The sequence below is a fragment of the Octopus sinensis genome, linkage group LG15 (assembly GCF_006345805.1).
Source record: "Octopus sinensis linkage group LG15, ASM634580v1, whole genome shotgun sequence".
NCBI lineage: Eukaryota > Metazoa > Mollusca > Cephalopoda > Octopoda > Octopodidae > Octopus > Octopus sinensis.
The window spans coordinates 34,488,748-34,507,065 of record NC_043011.1 but is presented as its reverse complement, the minus strand read 5'-3'; the positions used below and the strand labels follow the sequence as shown (position 1 = coordinate 34,507,065).

General features: G+C 36.4%; 1 protein-coding gene across 5 annotated transcripts in view; it reads right to left on the bottom strand.

Annotated features, from left to right (window-relative positions):
- The window catches only part of LOC115219918 (integrin beta pat-3), a 217,450-nt gene that overhangs the window by 21,324 nt on the left and 177,808 nt on the right, over positions 1-18,318 (bottom strand). For all 5 annotated transcript variants that reach the window (XM_036509625.1, XM_029790225.2, XM_036509624.1 and 2 more), the window contains 3 exons: positions 13,613-13,798; positions 7,999-8,075; positions 4,140-4,191 (listed from right to left, as the gene is read on the bottom strand). In XM_036509625.1, coding sequence (XP_036365518.1) covers positions 4,140-4,191; positions 7,999-8,075; positions 13,613-13,798 — 315 coding nt within the window. The remainder of the gene's footprint in view (positions 1-4,139; positions 4,192-7,998; positions 8,076-13,612; positions 13,799-18,318) is intronic.

The following is an 18,318-nucleotide window of genomic DNA, read 5'->3' as shown; positions in this document are numbered from 1 at the left end:
TGGACAAAATGGCACTAAGCATTTCACCTGGCATGCTAACAATCCTGCCAGCTGACCATCATATTAAAACAAAAAAAAAAACAAAATAATAATAATAATAATAATAATAATAATAATAATAATAATAATAATAATGATAATGATAATAATGATAAGGATAATAATGATAAGGATAATAATAATGATAATAATAATAATAATAATGATAATAATAATAATAATATGGCATGAACTGCTCTCTCACTCAATAATAATAATAATAATAATATTTTCTATTACAGATACAAGATCTGAAATTTTGGGGAACAGAACTAGTCAATTACATCAACCCAATGGTACGCAATTTATCAACCTTGAAAGGATGAAAGGCAAAGTTGACCTCAGTGGAATTGGAACTCAGGACAGTCTAATGGGTGAAATACCGTTACGTGCTTTGTCCAGCATGCTAACAATTCTACCAGCTTGCTACCTCGTTAATAGTAAAATTAATAATAATAGTAATAATAATAATATTCTTTTCTATTAAAGACGCAAGGCCTGAAATCTAGAGGAGGGGGTAAGTTGCTTACATCGACCCCAGTGTTCAACTGGTCCTTATTTCATCAACCCCGAAAGAATGAAAGGCAAAGTCAACCTCAGCGGAATTTGAACTCAGAATGTAACGACAGGCGAAATATTCCTAAGCATTTTGCCCAGCATGCTAATGACTCTGCCAACTTGCCACCTTTATAATGATAATTATTATATAACAATAATAGTAATGATGATGATGGTTTCAAATTTTGGCACAGTGCCAGTGATTTTTAAGGGGACGAAATACAAAATGAGGTTAAGCATTTTGTATGTAATATGAGACCATGACACACTGCCTCTATTTATTATGATAGTCATGGGTAGATACTGTTTCTTCCTGTTCACCCTGATAAAAGTAGCAGTGGATGACACTATCAAAGAATAAACAGGGTGGAGGAAGATGGTGGGGAGGTGAACTCAAATGGTGGTGGTGGTGGGAGAGTGATGGTTGAATGAGGGCGGTTTTGGGGAAAGATGGAGGGGAGGAGGTAGTGTCTTTTACTGTATATCTAGTCTCTTAGTCTCTTCATAGGGTCACAAGATCTGAATGGTTAATGGTGACTTTGGTGATGGTGATAGTGGTAGTGGTGGTAGTGTTGGTGGTGGTGGTGGTGGTAAAAGAATATTATAGCATGTTAAGAAGAATCCATGGAATATGTAAAATGAAGCAATGGAATGTGTCACTTAACACAATAGTTCCATTATGAAAGTTATAGCCACATATGCTTGTGTTGATGGTGGTGGTGGTGATGATGATGGTGGTAGTAGTGCTGAGGGTGGTGGTGGTGGTGGTGGTGGTGACAATTGCATCTAGGATAGCTGGCACTACAATTGTTCTAGAATTAGGGGTGGACAGGATATGATACTGTTGACTATAATACATGTATTTTCATTATAGTGATGGTGGCAGTAGTGGTTGTAATAGTAGTGGTGGTGGTGGTAGTGATAGTGGTGGTGGTAGTGGTGGTGGTAGTAGTGATGGTGGTGGCAGTGATAGTCTTGTAGCAATGGTGGTGGTGGTGGTAGTGGTGGTGATAACTATAACTAAAGTAACATTACTATGATTAATGCACTGCTGCTGTTGTTGTTGTTACATAATCCAGGGTAAATCCTGTTTGAGCAAAGCTATGATAAAAGGCACCCAGTGGTGACCATCATGTTTTCTTTCAGACACAGTATATCTAGGACTACAGTATTTGATGTAACCTTTCCATTGTAAGAGTGCAATTTGAAAGAAGTCTTGCTGCTATTTCTAGAATGTTGAGTAACTCGATAAAGCTTCTCCTCCAGTTGTTGTACTGTTGCTAATGGCGATGATGATGGAGGCGGAGGTAGTGGTGGTTGAAAGGATGGTTATGCAGATTATGTTGGTCTTGATAGTGGTTGTAGTAGAGATAATGTATGTATATACATACATATATATATATATATATATATATATATAATATATATATATGTATGTATGTATATGTATATGTATATATATATACACACTGTAAAAACCCATGTAATTTGTACACCTATGTAATTTACGCAGGTGATTTTCAGGATAAAAATTTGTTAAAAAAAGCTTCTACTCATGTAAAATTTGCACTCAAAAGTTTTCAGAATAGCTGAAAGAGCCAAAGGAAAAAGGTTTTCAATTTAATTGTATTTAAATAATTTCACTTACTTATGATTAGATTTTATTAAATTTTCATTAAATATAAATAATTTCTGTTTAACAAGTATCACATTGAAAGCTATTAAATTACAAAGTGTTTGTGTTGTTTATAATAAACTTTATTTTACATTTTTTGCCTACAAGAGATTATGTCCGATATTTAGCATACTGCTGTATGTTTTCTCAAATCACAATCACTGGAAAAGTTGTTGATAAGAATTACCAACAAAAACAAAACTGATAAGTATGCACAGGTGTCGCAAATTAAGTTTAATTATCAATAAACATCAGCTTGGAATACACTTTACTCAACCAACAGAGGAAGGTGACCAATGAAACTGGTTATGTAAACAGAATTCTTTTCTGCCTATTCTTGTTGGAACCTTTGATATAGAGTACCGAAATTTTAATCCCTTTCACACTTATAAAATGTCAAGCAAACTTAAAAATTTGTCATTACCATTATAATCAGTATGGGCAGAACTTATGAATCGTTTACTGTGAAGGAGAAATTAAATATGTTGAATATGCATTTCAACATGGCAATAGATCTGCTGGAAGGCATTTTAATGTCACTGAAGCCAATGTTCAAAATTGGCGTAAACAGTACAACAAACTCAATACCATGACTTGTAATAAACAGACAAAAAATAAAACCATACAATCAAGATAATCCATATCATTACATTTTTTTCAGTCAGGAATATTCATGTCACTATGTATGTCAATGTTGCTCCATTGCAATAGGTAGAAACTGCAAACAATGTAAAATATGGCCTGGACCGTGTCTACCAGCATGAACATCAGACTTCAAAAAGTAGTTAACTATTTAATGGTTTTAGTAAATTTATACAAAAAATGTAAGCATTATACTGTCCAGCATAAATAAAAGTCAATTTCATTATATTTAAGCCATAATTTTTTTTCTGTAAAAACCTATTCTACCATTAAATGAGTCAACTTCCAGTACAAATGTTTACATTTTGTACATATTTTCCCACCAAAAATATTTTTAAAAAAATTCGGGAAATGGTCTACTCATGTAAGTTACACACCCATAAAGTTTATTTTTATTTTTGTGAAAAAAGGTGAATAAATTACATGGGTTTTTACGGAATATATATACATATAAATATAATCAACTAATAAGGGTGAGAAAATTGGATACTAATTTAATAGTACATCCATTTAACACCAAGTGGCTTAGTGCATAAAAACCAGGAATACAATAAATTTTATACGTAAATATAAGAGAGTAACCACTATGTGGTCGACTCTAGCACTAAAAATAGATCCGCTAGGTTTCAGAGTCGACCACATAGTGGTTACTCTCTTATATTTACGTATAAAATTTATTGTATTCCTGGTTTTTATGCACTAAGCCACTTGGTGTTAAATGGATGTACTATTAAATTAGTATCCAATTTTCTCACCCTTATTAGTTGATTGTAATTATACTACATTTAATTTTTGATGTAGTATCTGTTTCTGTGAATTTTGGCGGGCTGTGGCAGGGGCACTTGAATTATAACAGCGAATGCAATCGACTGAACCGCACGTGTGTTTATCGTTATGGAAAAATCTGGCGTGCAGTTGAGTAAATTGTATTCTGGACGGGTTCGGCTGAGGAGCTACAGATATGTTATGTGAGTAAAATTACATAATTTATTAATAGCGAAACAATTGTCCTGAACTAATCTGCATTTTTGTTATTTTTATTTGCCCTGTTCCTTTACGCTAGTAGTCGTGCTAACTTTCATCGGAAACAATTCTTCGTGGCTGAAACCTAGCGGATCTATTTTTAGTGCTAGAGTCAACCACATAGTGGTTACTCTCTTATATTTACATATAAATATATATATATATATATATGCCTAGTGTGTAGAGGCTCAGGATAACCTACCTTTGAATCAGCGTCTAGGTTTTCACACACATCTGTTTCCTTAAGTTCATCACTGAAAGACATTGAAAACAAATTAAAATAACAATAATAATAATAATAATAATAATAATAATAATAATCATCATCATCTTTTCTACAAAAAGGCACAAGGCCTAAAATTTTAGGGGAGGGGGCTAGTTGATTACATTGACCCCAGTGTTTTACTGGTACTTAATTTATTGACCCTGAAAAGACGAAAGGCAAAGCCGACCTTGGCGGAATTTGAACTCAAAACATAGTGACAGGTGAAATACTGCTAAGCATTTTGTTCAGTGTGCTGATGATTCTGCCAGCTCACTGCCTTAATAATGATGATGATGATGATGATGATGATAATAATAATGGTTTCAAATTTTTCCACAAGGGCAGCAATTTTGAAGGAGGGGATGAGTCGATTACATCGACCCCCAGTGTTCAACTGGTACTTATTTTATCAACCCCAAAAGGATGAGAGGTAAAGTTGACCTTGGTAGAATTTGAACTCAGAATATATCAATGGGCAAAATACCGCTCAGCATTTCATCCAGCATGCTAATGATTCTGCCAGCTTGCCACCTTAATAATAATAATAATAATCCCTTCTACTACAAGCAGAAGGCCTGAAATTTGGGGGAGAGGGATAGTTGATAACATTGACCCCAGTACTCAACTGATACTTAAGGATGAAAGACAAAGTCAACCTCAATGGAATTTGAACTCAGAACATAAACTCAGATGAAATGCCATTAAGCATTTTACCAGGTATGCTAACGATTCTATCAGCTTGCTGCCTTCAATAATTATTATTTCAAATTTTTGCCCCAAGGGTAGCTTGGGGCTGGTGGAAATGAGGTGATTACATCGACCTCAGTGTTCAATTAGTACTTATTTTATTGACTCCGAAAGACTGAAAGGCAAAGTTGACTTTGCAGAATTTGAAATCAGAATATAGCGACTGGTGAAATACCGCAAAGCATTTCATTCAGCATGTTAAGAATTCTGCCAGCTCACTACCTTAATAAAAATATTATTAATCATCATCGTCATAATCATTTAACGTCTGCTTTCCATGCTAGCATGGGTTGGACGATTTGACTGAGGACTGGCGAACCAGATGGCTGCACCAGGCTCCAATCTTGATCTGGCAGAGTTTCTACAGCTGGATGCCCTTCCTAACACCAACCACTCTGAGAGTGTAGTGGGTGCTTTACGTGCCACTGGCATGGGAGCCAGTCAGACGGTACTGGCAACAACCTCGCTCGAATGTTTTTACACGTGCCACCGGCACAAGTGCCAGTAAGGCAATGCTAGTAATGATCACGCTCGAATGGTGCCTTTTATGTGCCACCGGCACAGAAGCCAGTTAGCCGCTCTGGCAACGATCATGCTTGGATGGTGCTCTTAGCACCCTACTAGCACGGGCACAAGTGCCAGTAAGGCGATGCTGGTAACGATCACACTGGAATGGTTCCGTTTATGTACCACTGGCATGGAAGCTGGTTAGCCGGTCTGTCAATGATCACACTTGTATGGTGCTCTTTGCACCCCGCTACCACGGATGCCAGTCATCGAATTTGATTTCGATTTCACTTGCCTCAACAGATCTTCGCAATTCTTTTTACTATAGGCACAAAGTCTGAAATTCTGGGGGATGGGGGATGGTTGATTATATTGACCCCAGTACACAACTGGTACTTATTTCATTGACCCCCCACAAAAGGATGAAACTCAAAGTCTACTTCAGCAGAATTTGATCTCCAAATGTAAACATGAATGAAATTCCATTAAGCATTTTGCCTGATGTGCTAATGATTCCATCAGTTTGCGACTTTAATAATAATAATAATAATAATAATAATAATAATAATAATAATAATAACAATAATGATAATGATAATAATAAGGCCAATAATTCCATGGGAGTACGTAAGTTGGTTATAACACCCCCATGCTTGACTGGTATTTATTTATTTTATTGATCTTGAAAGGATGAAATGTAAAATCAACCTCAGCAGAATTTGAACTCAGAATTCTGCTGAGGTTGATTTTACAAGTCATCCTTTTAGAAAGTAACGACGGGTGAAATACCGCTAAGCCTTTTACCCAGTGTACTAACAATTTTGCCAGCTCGCCACATTAATAATAATAATAATAATAATAATAATAATAATAATGTCTTGGTATAAAAGATTTAAAGGTTTGGATAGTTCACCTTTGGAAACATGGGTGGTTCATCCAACATCCTTAAACAATCCTTATTCAGGGATCTTTTGAGCTGGATGGGCTACTCGACCAGAAGAAAATTCTAACTGGGCCCCACCTGCAAGGTTATGCACTGTTTATCTTGATATCAGATCACCATGTCACACACATATGGTTGTGATACATGTGCCTAGTGTGCCCTTATCAGATGGGTAGTCATGATGGGTATACTGGGCTTCGTATATTTTACCCCAGTGTCACTTTGATGGCATGCACAGCTCTCTCACTCAATAATAATAATAATAATAATAATAATAATAATAATAATAATAATCCTTTCTACTGGAGGCACAAAGCCCCAAATTTGGTGAGAAGTGAGTAGTCGATTACATCAACTCCAGTGTTTCACTGGTGCTTAATTTATCGACCCTGAAAGGATGAAAGGCAAAGTCGACTTTTAGTGGAATTTAAATTGGAATTTAAACTCAGAATGTAGCAACAGACGAAATACTGCTAAGTATTTCGCCTGGTGTACTAACGATTCTGCCAGCTCACTGTCAATAACAATAATAATGAAGGACTCTCCCACTGATGACAGTTTTACCAAATGATCTGCACAAAAAATTATTTATTTATAGTGATCAAATGTTTTTGCCATACATTAACTCTCTCTCCCCATCAAAACAATGTTGTCTGAATAGATGCTAAGTGTACCATGTGTCAGGTGTCAAAGTGATTACAGAGAAACATGAAATGAAGAGTTTTGCTCAAGAAATCGATACACCAGCTGGTCTAGGAACTGAAACCACAATCTTGTAATTATGAGTGCAACTCCATAACCACTAGTCCATAATATAATATAATATATGTTTCTCTTATAGGTACAAGAGCTGAACTTTTTGACAGACCTTATTTTATCAACCCTGAAAGGCAAAGATGGCCTTGGTGGAATTTGAAATCGTAACATAAAGAGCTGGAACAGATACTAGAAAGCATTTTTTCTGGTGCCCTAACGATTTTTCCAGCTGCTACCTTCATGGTTTAAGCACAAGGTCAGCAATATCAAGGGGCTGGTTAATCAAGTAAATGTCCCCATTACTTCATGGATACTTGATTTTAGTTGAAAGGTAAGGTTGACTGACCTCAGTGGGAATTTGAATTCATATTGTAAAGGGATGGAAAAACACTGCAAGGCATTTCAATTGATGCTCTAATGATTCTGCGATTCTACGGAATAATCATTTCTATTGTAGTGGTGGTGCATGGTTTAGTGGTTAGGGTGTTGGACTCATGAACATAAGAGCATAGTTTCAATTCCTGGATTGGGCAATGCAAAGTGTTGTACAAAATATTTCATTTCATGTGGCTCCAGTCCACTTAGCTGACCAAAATGAGTAATGCTGCAACAGACCAACATCCTGTCCAGAGAGGAATATATGTACCAGAGAAACCAGGAAACTAGTCTTATGCTTATTACAGAGTAATGAAGACTAACCTAACCTAATGTAGTCATAAGGTCACAATATAAAGGATTACTTGATTAAATTTTGACCCCAGTACTTGGCTGGTATTTTCTTTCGTTAACCCTAGAGAGATGGAAGGTGGTGGTGGTGGTGGTGGTGGTGCATGGAAATCTTACCTGTTACATTTGCTGAAGAACTTAACAGTTATATTTTCATTGTTTTCAGCTCTTAATTGGACTCGACGTACAATTGCCTGCAGAAAAAAAAATAGTAGAAATATCATTAATAATATTAAAAATAATGCTGAAATTTTATCAGGGTGGGGCTAGCCAATTACATTGACTCCAGTCCTAACCTGGTAACTATTTCTTATTTTATGAACCCTGAAAAGATGAATGGGAAGGGCAACCTTGGCAGAATTTGAACTCAGAACACAAAGTCAGATGAAATACCATGAAGCATTTTAACCAGTATGTGAACCATTCTTCCAGCTTGCCACCTTAAAAGAAGGAGGAAAATATTAATATATGTCCTTCGTGGTTGTTCTTTAAGAGAAGGTTCTGTAAAGAATTGGAATAACTTAGAAGATTAGTGTGCAGCATTGCCGGTGGCACATAAAACGCACCATCTGAATGTGGCTGATGCCAGTACAGCCTTGACTGGCGTCCGTGCCAGTGGCACGTAAAATGCACCAACCAATTGTGGCCGTTGCCAGCCTCCCCTTTCACCTGTGCCTGTGGCACGTAAAAAGCACCCACTACACTCACAGAGTGGTTGGCATTAGGAAGGGCATGTAGCTGTAGAAACACTGTGGGGGGGGTGATACCCTCCACTTTGGAAACCAGTGATGTAGACCAACAAACATGGCACATTTAACTATTTTTCCATACATTGAGGGAAATGCTTGAGAGACAGGGAGAGTTCTATCTAGTGAAGGTACACAAACATCTATGTATATTATATCTTCAGCAGAAAGAGATATCTCAATCATGATATTATCAAGGCACAAATGTTTAACCCTTTTATTACTGTATTTATTTTGAGATGCTCTATGTTTCTTGCAATTAATTTTAAATATGGCAAAGAATTTAGTAAAATAACAGTCCTGAAAGGACATTAGAGTGATATGAGCATATCCCAGAAGGTGACACTGGGAATAATAGGTGTAAAATCTTACAGAATTTTATAATCCAGTGTAATTCAGTGCTTGATGCATGGAGACTTGATATTGTTGTAATAGATAAAATGAGGAAGGAAGCCAAGATCATAGAGATTCTTTTCTACTCTAGGCACAAGGCCCAAAATATGCGGGGAGGGGGGGCAGTCAATTAGATCGACCCCAGTACACAACTGGTACTTATTTTATCGACCCTGAAAGGATGAAAGGCAAAGTTGACCTCGGCAGAATTTGAACTCAGAACATACTGCTAAGCATTTTGCCTGGCATGCTAACGTTTCTGCCAGCTCACCACCTTGAAGATCACAGATATTGCCATAGATGAGGATACCTCAGTAGATGATAAAGAACTGGAATAGACTGAGAAGCACAAGCCACTAAAAGATGAGACTGCATGAACGTGGGCAATGAAGAAAGTAACTGATATTCCAGTAGTTGTAGGGATACTGGGAGTATTAACATCCGGGTTCGAGAAATTAGTTGGAGAAAACAGGATTGACAGGAGGGTAGAACATGCTCAGAAAACTATTCTATTGAGGAAATCGAGAATTTTGAAATTGATACTTGGACGTTAGATATTATGAAAGAAGACTCTGTGAGACCTTTGACAACAGTTTGTTGTCCACTATTACAGAATTAGCCAGAGCAAGTGAAACTGAGAGATCTGAGAAGCAAAATGTGCAACAATAATAAAAATAATTCTTTCCAATTTTTAGCACAAGACTAGAAAATTTGAGGTAAGGGGCATGTTGATTAATAATAATCCTTTCTACTGAATGCTCAAAGCCGCAAATTTGGGGGAAGGGGTTAAGTCGATTACAAAGACCCCAGTGTGTAACTGATGCTTATTTAATCGACCCCGAAAGGATGAAAGGCAAAATCGACTTTGGCGGAATTTGAACTCAGAACGTGAAGATGAACAAAATACCACCAAGCATTTCGCCAGGCGTGCTAACGTTTCTGCCAGCTCGCCACTTCAAGTCGATTAATAATAATAATAATAATAATAATACCAACACATACCTACCACCTTACATTATTTACTAACAAACAGTTATAATCCTTTCTCCTAAATTCACAAGGCCTGAAATTTTGGAGGAGGGGACTAAATCGAGTACGTCGACCCCAATATTTTACTGATACTTAATTTATCGACCACAAAAGAATGAATGAATAAAAGTAATACTATAAAAGCCGCTTAATATAACTACGAATTACGTTACCAAAACTAATAGCTCTAGAGCTCTTAGTTTTACTTAATGTTATGAGTCTATTATTGTTATCGAAGAACTTCGCCCAGCAAACGGCTTCCACTATATCAGAAACGCTTCTGAACAAGTGTTTCGGCGACATACGAAATGTTTGGATGCGCGCAAGGAGGTCTTCTAAGGGAAGTAACTCTAAGTGGCTAAGATACGTTTAAAAGTTAATGATAGTAGCTTCCCTTGATTGATGAAGTACTGATGCACCTAAATAGGATTTCTTTTAAATAGCTAGTATATTAGTTATCTCCCTTGAATTGTCGAACGTGCCATGTGTGTTCAACCTTTTATGGACTTCGTTCTGGGAAGCAAGTTGACAGAAAACATTCAATGAAGTGGGTTACGATAACAATTCAATTATCTCTTCATTTTCGACTAATTGCACCTTAAAATTTCTATTTCTAAAAGTAAGGATCATATTCAATATCAAACTGAATCAACAGCTAAGCTAGGATCAGCCTACAAGCAACCGTTTGATATATATATATATATATATATATATATATATAGTTAAAAGACTGGTACATATCCAATATTGGATATTTCTTTCAACATTCTCTCAGAGTATTCTACTAGCCAATTATACCATGCGATTGGCTAGTAGAATACTCTGACAGAATGTTCAAAGAAATATCCAATATTGGATATGTACCAGTCTTTTAACTATATATATATATATATATATATATGTATAGTAACGTGCCTCATTTCTTGATTTCAAATCCATTCTGCCGTGTCAGGCCGAAAACGAAATGTTTCCAAGATAAGAAAATCTTTCTAATCTAATTCATCCCGTAATCTGTACCAGTAATATTCTCATGCAAATTTGTCTGATCTCTAGTGGTTAAGCTGTTTATTATTATTATTATTATTATTATTATTATTAGTAGTAGTATTATCCCTTTGATCCCCAGTCGTCAATTTGTTTATTATTATTATTTTCAGCTTCGCCTCGTATTGCATATTATGTATAATTTATTAGTTATCGTTGACCATCGGTTCCGGCCTCGTGTCTCGCTAAATACAGAATAGATATTTAAGTTTCTCCATACAGGGGTTTTCAATGGCGGTCGATTTTCGCGGGGTTCCACTATTCCCTTTCTCTCTCTCCCTCTTTTACGTTGTCTGCCCTCCCCCTCTTCCTTCCCCCCTTCCATTGCTAAGAGCATTTTTAAGCCAGCCCGTCAAGTAACGTGCTTCATTTCTTGATTATGTTTTTATCTATCTATCTATTTTATCTACTTACTAATTACTAATACGCTTAAGCAGTTGTCATTGTATTCCCTAATTCCTCTCATCATTATGTACCGATAATTTCTCCGTCCCTTTATTAATTTTGCCCGTCCAAGTCCTCGCTCTCTCGTCTTTCAACCTTCGCGTATTCGCGGTGCATCCGCCCTTGCCCGCCCCCACCACCACCGGATATCTCTATATTTTTGCTCCATCTATACCGGATGTCGCTTCTCCCACCACCATTATAGGTGTCTACTCTTCGAACCCCCCCTCTTCAATACGCTATTTCACCATGCATTACCCCTCTCGTGATATCCTACGTTCTACTTGTCTAGAACCTGTCATCGTTTCTCCGAACACCCCTCCCTACTGGTGCTCCCCTATATTTCTGCACCCCCCCCCCACACATAAAAAGCACCATCCGAACGTGGCCGACTGGCTTCTGTGCAGGTGGCACATAAAAAGCACCAACTGACCGTGGCCGATGCCAGACCCCTCTGGCACCTGTGCAGGTGGCACGTAAAAAGCACCCACTACACTCGCGGAGTGGTTGGCGTTAGGAAGGGCATCCAGCTGTAGAAACACTGCCAGACCAGACTGGAGCCTGGGGCAGCCCCTGGCTCCCCAGACCCCGGTCGAAACCGTCCAACCCGTGCTAGCGCGGAAAACGGACGTTAAACGATGATGATGATGATGATATATATATATTTATTTATTTATTTATTTATTTATACATATATAGATATATATATACATACATACACATAGACAGACAGACAGTCAGATAGATAGATATAAGCAGAAAAACCCAGTTTAACTCAGGTTATAAACTCGTACCTTTAACACAGTACCGTAAATCCTCGAGTATAGTCTGCCCTTGAGTATAATACACACCCCTTCTCTAACTTGAGTCGTGTGTAATTAAGCCAGAAGCACCTAGTTGAACAAACACTTCTGCACATGCGTAATACAATAATGGTGATATTCTTAACTATTATATGGGAATGTAAACATGTTTACAAATTGTTTTTGTCACATGTTATTCTGTGTTCTGAATACTTTTATTTTAATAAGTGTTGCTTACTGCAAGTTATGGATGATTCTTTTATGACTTCATTGCTTTCAGGCTTAGCTTAAGATATTTTCGCGCCTGACATCACAAAATGCATCTGAATAAACATTGCTGGACAGGCAATAGAGACTTGGACATTGCTTAGAAGATATTTTTCATTTTTAACCTTGTATATAGTATGCACTAGGAATTTTGACCTTTCAATTTTGGGGAAAAAATGTGAATTATACTTGAAGATTTACAGTACTCTTTGCTTGTAGTATAAGATTAGTGTATTTCTCAGAAAGTAATTCTTACTTTTAACATTCAATAGTTTTATGCTTCTGTACATTACATGCACATACTATTCATGTAAGTACTTCTTCATATATTATGTTTTCTGTCTTGTCATGTTTATCACTGAGAATATAGAGGTTCTTATCATCTCCAACTCTGGAACATCGAACATACAGCTGAGAAGCATGGTTGAAGGAGGTTCATTATCACCACCTCTAGAGATTGACCTTGTGCTTTGTTGATAGACATTGCAAAGCTCAGTTTGACAGGAAACTGCAGTCTCTTGAACTGAGAGGAGAGATGATTTGAGATGAGAGGGATCCTTGGAAGGAAGACATTCTTACAGATCATGTTGCCTGTAATTATTGTTGCTTCCAACACATGGGGCATGGCTGTTTCAACAACCAGCCTTGTTCCATTGCAGAGTCTGCGTGCATCAAGGTTTCTTAAAAGCATTATGGGAGCACCTGTTTTCATGATCAGAATATGTGGCAGGAATCCTGGTAGTTGAAATGAATTGAGGAACTCCACCTGGTAATGTGTTGCCTGTTCTTGATGTGTATGAACATTCAGCTAGTGTTAAACTAAGTGATGGATTAGGTTTACCAGTTAAGAACAAAAATGGTTTATTATTTATCCAATAGGATAACACTGAATCGATTTCACTCACAAAGATAGGATCAACCTAAGATAAGACGCTCCCCTGTGGGCAATAAAGAAATTAGAGGAGAGAAGCCAGCATGTAATGTAAAAAGTGTGCAATAACTTACCCGATAATTTGACTTAATAACATCTAAAATGTTAGCCGAGTCTTTCTGTAGTGTTGTCACAGTGGAACCAAGCAGGAAGTTCGATAGATGCTTGTATGTCATCAATTGGTCTTTGGGAACAGCAAATATTACATTGACCTTTTTCGAATTGACCTGAGATCTGATCTGGCTGACAGACGGGTAATCCTGCAAAGATAAAAAAAAAAGACTTCTATCAGATGGAAAATGTCTACATCAAGAAAGAAGAAGTGAATAAGACAGACTTTACATGGTCACATGGCATGCTGCAAAAAAATGATTGAATCTCTCTCAGATTACACCAGGATCTTTTTTTATTCAATTCCTAATAATATTTAATTACAAAAATGTAATGGAATTTTTATAAACATCAAATCATTATGGGTGTCTTTGCTTACAGGTGAGGACAACTAAGTACATGTTTTGGTCTTTTAGGCCTCATCAACATAATACTTATCTATATATATAAAACAGAAGATATTTGTGTGTCTGTTTGTATGTGTGTATGGTCGTTATGTATTTCCACATTTTTCAACCAATTTTACTCAAACTTACATTGATAGCTTATGCTCCAAAAGTGGCCATGACCTAGTGTTACCATATTTTTTCAGTATGTAGTGACCATCTAACTGAAGTATGTATATTCTTTTCTCACCTCATCTTTTTCTCTGTTGAAGAGTGTATGCTCGAAACATAAAAGACTTTTCCTTTTAGTTTTTCTGAACATAAACTTAATATATTCCATTTGTTTTTATCTAGTCTTCTTGTTAGTTATAAATTTTACACCTAAGTACTCATCATCTACTCAAACCTGCCTGATCAACAGACAAATATTTCTACATATTTTAAAATAGCACTACATATAATTTGTAGCCTCTATAATTCGTATGATTAAAAATAAGATCATCAACAGCATTCACTAAGTCACCACATAAATTAATTGTCCAAATACATGTCATTGGTCTATTTGAATTATTTCCCTTAACCCATTTTATTTTAGAGAATTTGATAGATGAAACTGTGTGGATGTTCATCGTGTTTGTGTACATGTGTGTATGTGTATGGGTATGTCTTTTCTGGTTTTTGCCTCTCCTCATTGTTTGACAACTGGTGTTGGTTTGTTTACATAACTTAGCAGTTCAGCAAAAGAGATCAATGCACCAAGCATAAGACTGAAAAAAAAATACTAAGGTCAACCTGATCAGTTAAAACCTTTGAAGGTGGTGCTCCAGCATGGCTGCAGTTCAATGAGTGAAACAAGTAAAAGTTTAAAGAATAAATATATTGCTGTTTAGCCCCGGGACAATCCAGACTGAGTATAACTATGATATTCTAGCTATGATTATTTTTACCTTTTTTAGGGATTACATGTAATGTGTCCTTCCTTTTTTCAGATAATAGAGTGAAATTTCTAGGAAATTTGGCAGCTATTTCTACAAGGTCAAGCAACCAAAAACCAGATAGAGTCTCCCAACAAAACAATATTTTGGGGAAAGGTGATGAATTAGCAATCAAAATAATAAATTGGAACATAAATAGATAATGGAGAATAGAATTCATGCTTTACAAATCCTGGTTTACATCTTGCCATGCATCACTGAGTTTCATTTATTGCTTCAGAGAATCTAAAATATGTCATCAACCTTGTGTTCTAGGATTAAAAACCATTAAACCATAAAACTACATCTAGGTATGTTAAAGAGTATTTAGGTCATGAACAGATAGGCTATAAAAATATTTTGTTTGAAGTGACTTGTGTATATATATATATATATATATATAATATATATATATATATATATATATATATATATATATATATACACACACATACATATTTCTGTGTCAGCATAAGTAGGATTGTTAATTTGAGGAGTTATAAATGACCGTGTATGTCTATACATACTGTCATACACATATACATACACGTACACACATAAATACACACACACACACATTTGTATTTGTATGTGTGTGGAGGTGTGTGGATTAATGATTAACACGTTGCACGTGTGATTGGAAGAATGTGATTTCGATTCCTGGAACAGGTAGTGCACTGCGTTTTTGAGCAAAATATTTCATTTTATATTGCTCCAGTCCACTCTGCTGACAAAAGTGAGTAATCCTGGGAAATACATACACCACAGAATCCAGGAAAACAGCCTTATGAGCCTTTGGGCCTATGACTCGAGAAAAACCTCTGCTCCTTTAATAGATATATGTATGCCATAAAATATACAAAATTACAAATGAGCTACTTTAAGATACATAATGTTATGAACTGAGCCTGAAAGACTGCTTGAGATATATGGCATGTTGTAAATACCTACCAATTTACTGTATCTTAAAGCATGAAACTATTAGTAGTTCTTTTATAATTGTGTATATTAAATGATATTTATCTCTCACTGGATAGAGTACCTTTTTTTTTTTGTTGGCCGTACCTATTAAGGAACTGTAAACTATATATATGTGGAGGCACATGGCCTAGTGGTTAGAGTAGCGGGCTTGTGATTGCAGGTTCGAATCTCAGACTAAACTCCACGCGACTCCGGCAGAAGGTAATGGCGAACTTCTGCTGACTCTTTCGCAACAACTTTCTCCCACTCATTCCTCCTGCATCTTGCAGCTCACCTGTAACAGACTGGCATCCCATCCAGGTGGGGAACCTATACGCCAAGGAAACCAGGAAACCGGCCCTATGAGCCAGGCATGGCTTGAGAAGGAACAAACATTATATATATATATATATGTATATGTATTGATAGATAGATAGATAGATAGATAGATTGATCGGTGAGTGGATGGGTGGATGGATGTAGATATATACATATGTATACATATGCATATCTATACCTATATAATGTTTTATACACACACACACACACACACATACATACACACAATTTGGTATTTCAGAGGCAAAAAGAGTCAGCTCCTGTTAGGGTCCTGCAAAACTTGGAAGTACCATGGAACTGAATCAAACTGTTTCAAACAGTTATGTATATATATATATATACAGTTTACATCATACATCTATATTTATTAAAATGAATATGTATGTATTTGTACATTGTTGGTAAAGTAGCCAACTGTTAGAGAGGAGTGACATTGGTCATCAACATGACTGGCTTAATCAGACTCATATAATAAAACTTGTGTAAGAACAGAACACAAGGTGTATTGTTAGTGAGGTCACTGTGTTGTGCCCTCATGGGTTATAAGGCACAGCTGTGACTGACCTATTGACCCAAAGACACTTTTGTTTTAGTCTTCTATTATATTTGAATTCCCATCCAGAATGTTATATATCGATTTCAAATTGTGGCAAAAGGCCAGCAATTTCAGAGAGGGGGCAGGTCGATTACATTGACCCCCAGGACTCAATTGGTTTTTATTTTATTGATCTTGAAAGGACGAAAGACAAAGTCAACCTCGGTGAAATCTGAATTCAGAACATAAGGACAGACAAAATACCGCTAAATGTTTCACCTGGGTTGCTAATGATTCTACCAGCTCAATACCTTAGAATTTTTTTATATTGATATTTTATCAGACAAATGTACTTAACTGGTACTTTTATTTTATCAACTGTGGAATGATGAAAGGTAAAGGTGATCTCGGCAGAATTCAAACTCAAATTTGAACTAGTAGCATTTACTGGTGACTCTCACAGAAAAATGGATATAATCTCAAAAAAATTAGGTATGTTACTGAATTAATTTATATATTTATGAATGCATATGGCTTTAGTGGTCAGAGTGTTGAACTAATAACTGCAAGATAATGGTTTCAATTCCCAGACTGGGCTGTGTGTTATGTTCTTGACCAAAACACTTCATTTCATGTTGCCCCAGTCCACTCAGCTGTTACATGAGTAACTCTGTGACAGACTAAACCAGTGAGGTGACATCATTTAAAAGCTAAAACAATATAGGAAGCGCATTGTGACCAGTGATGTATGACAGCATCTGATAGACTGTCAATGCAGTGTTTTACTGAAAGAGAAGATTTGATTTTTGTTTAGAAGCAAAGGAGAACTATGCACATGTTTCTGTCTATTGAGCCTCATCAGTATAGTCAGGCCTGTCTGATAACCTGACAAATGTAGAAGATGATAACTAAACACTAATTGGTATTTTGTTTGATGTTCTAAAGTAGTAATTCTCAACTGGGGTCTATATGGCTCTTAAGGGTTCCATATATGAGTTGATTTAGATGTGTTTATTGCAAGAAACAGCTGGGTTTCTGTCTCTGACATTTTACATAGTTCAACCTACACAAGTGACTGTGTGACTAACAAAATAGGAATTTTGAAAGATATCTCTTTATAACTAGTATATAACTAGTTTTTAAACAGTGAATGGCATTGGGGGTCCCTCAGAATAAAACAGTAATCAAAGGGGGCCATAGGTATAAAATGGTTGAAGATGGTTGAGGCTTTAGATATGTATTGTTATGTCTTGCTAGAAACAGCAAGGTTTTCTTTCTCTGACATTTTTCATACTCTATTTTACTCTTTTACTCGTTCAGTCATTTGACTGTGGCCATGCCTTTAGTCGAGCAAATCAACCCCAGGACTTATTCTTTGTAAGCCTAGTACTTATTCTATCAGTCTCTTTTGCCGAGCCGCTAAGTTACGGGGCTGTAAACACACCAGCATTGGCCGTCAAGCGATGTTTGGGGGA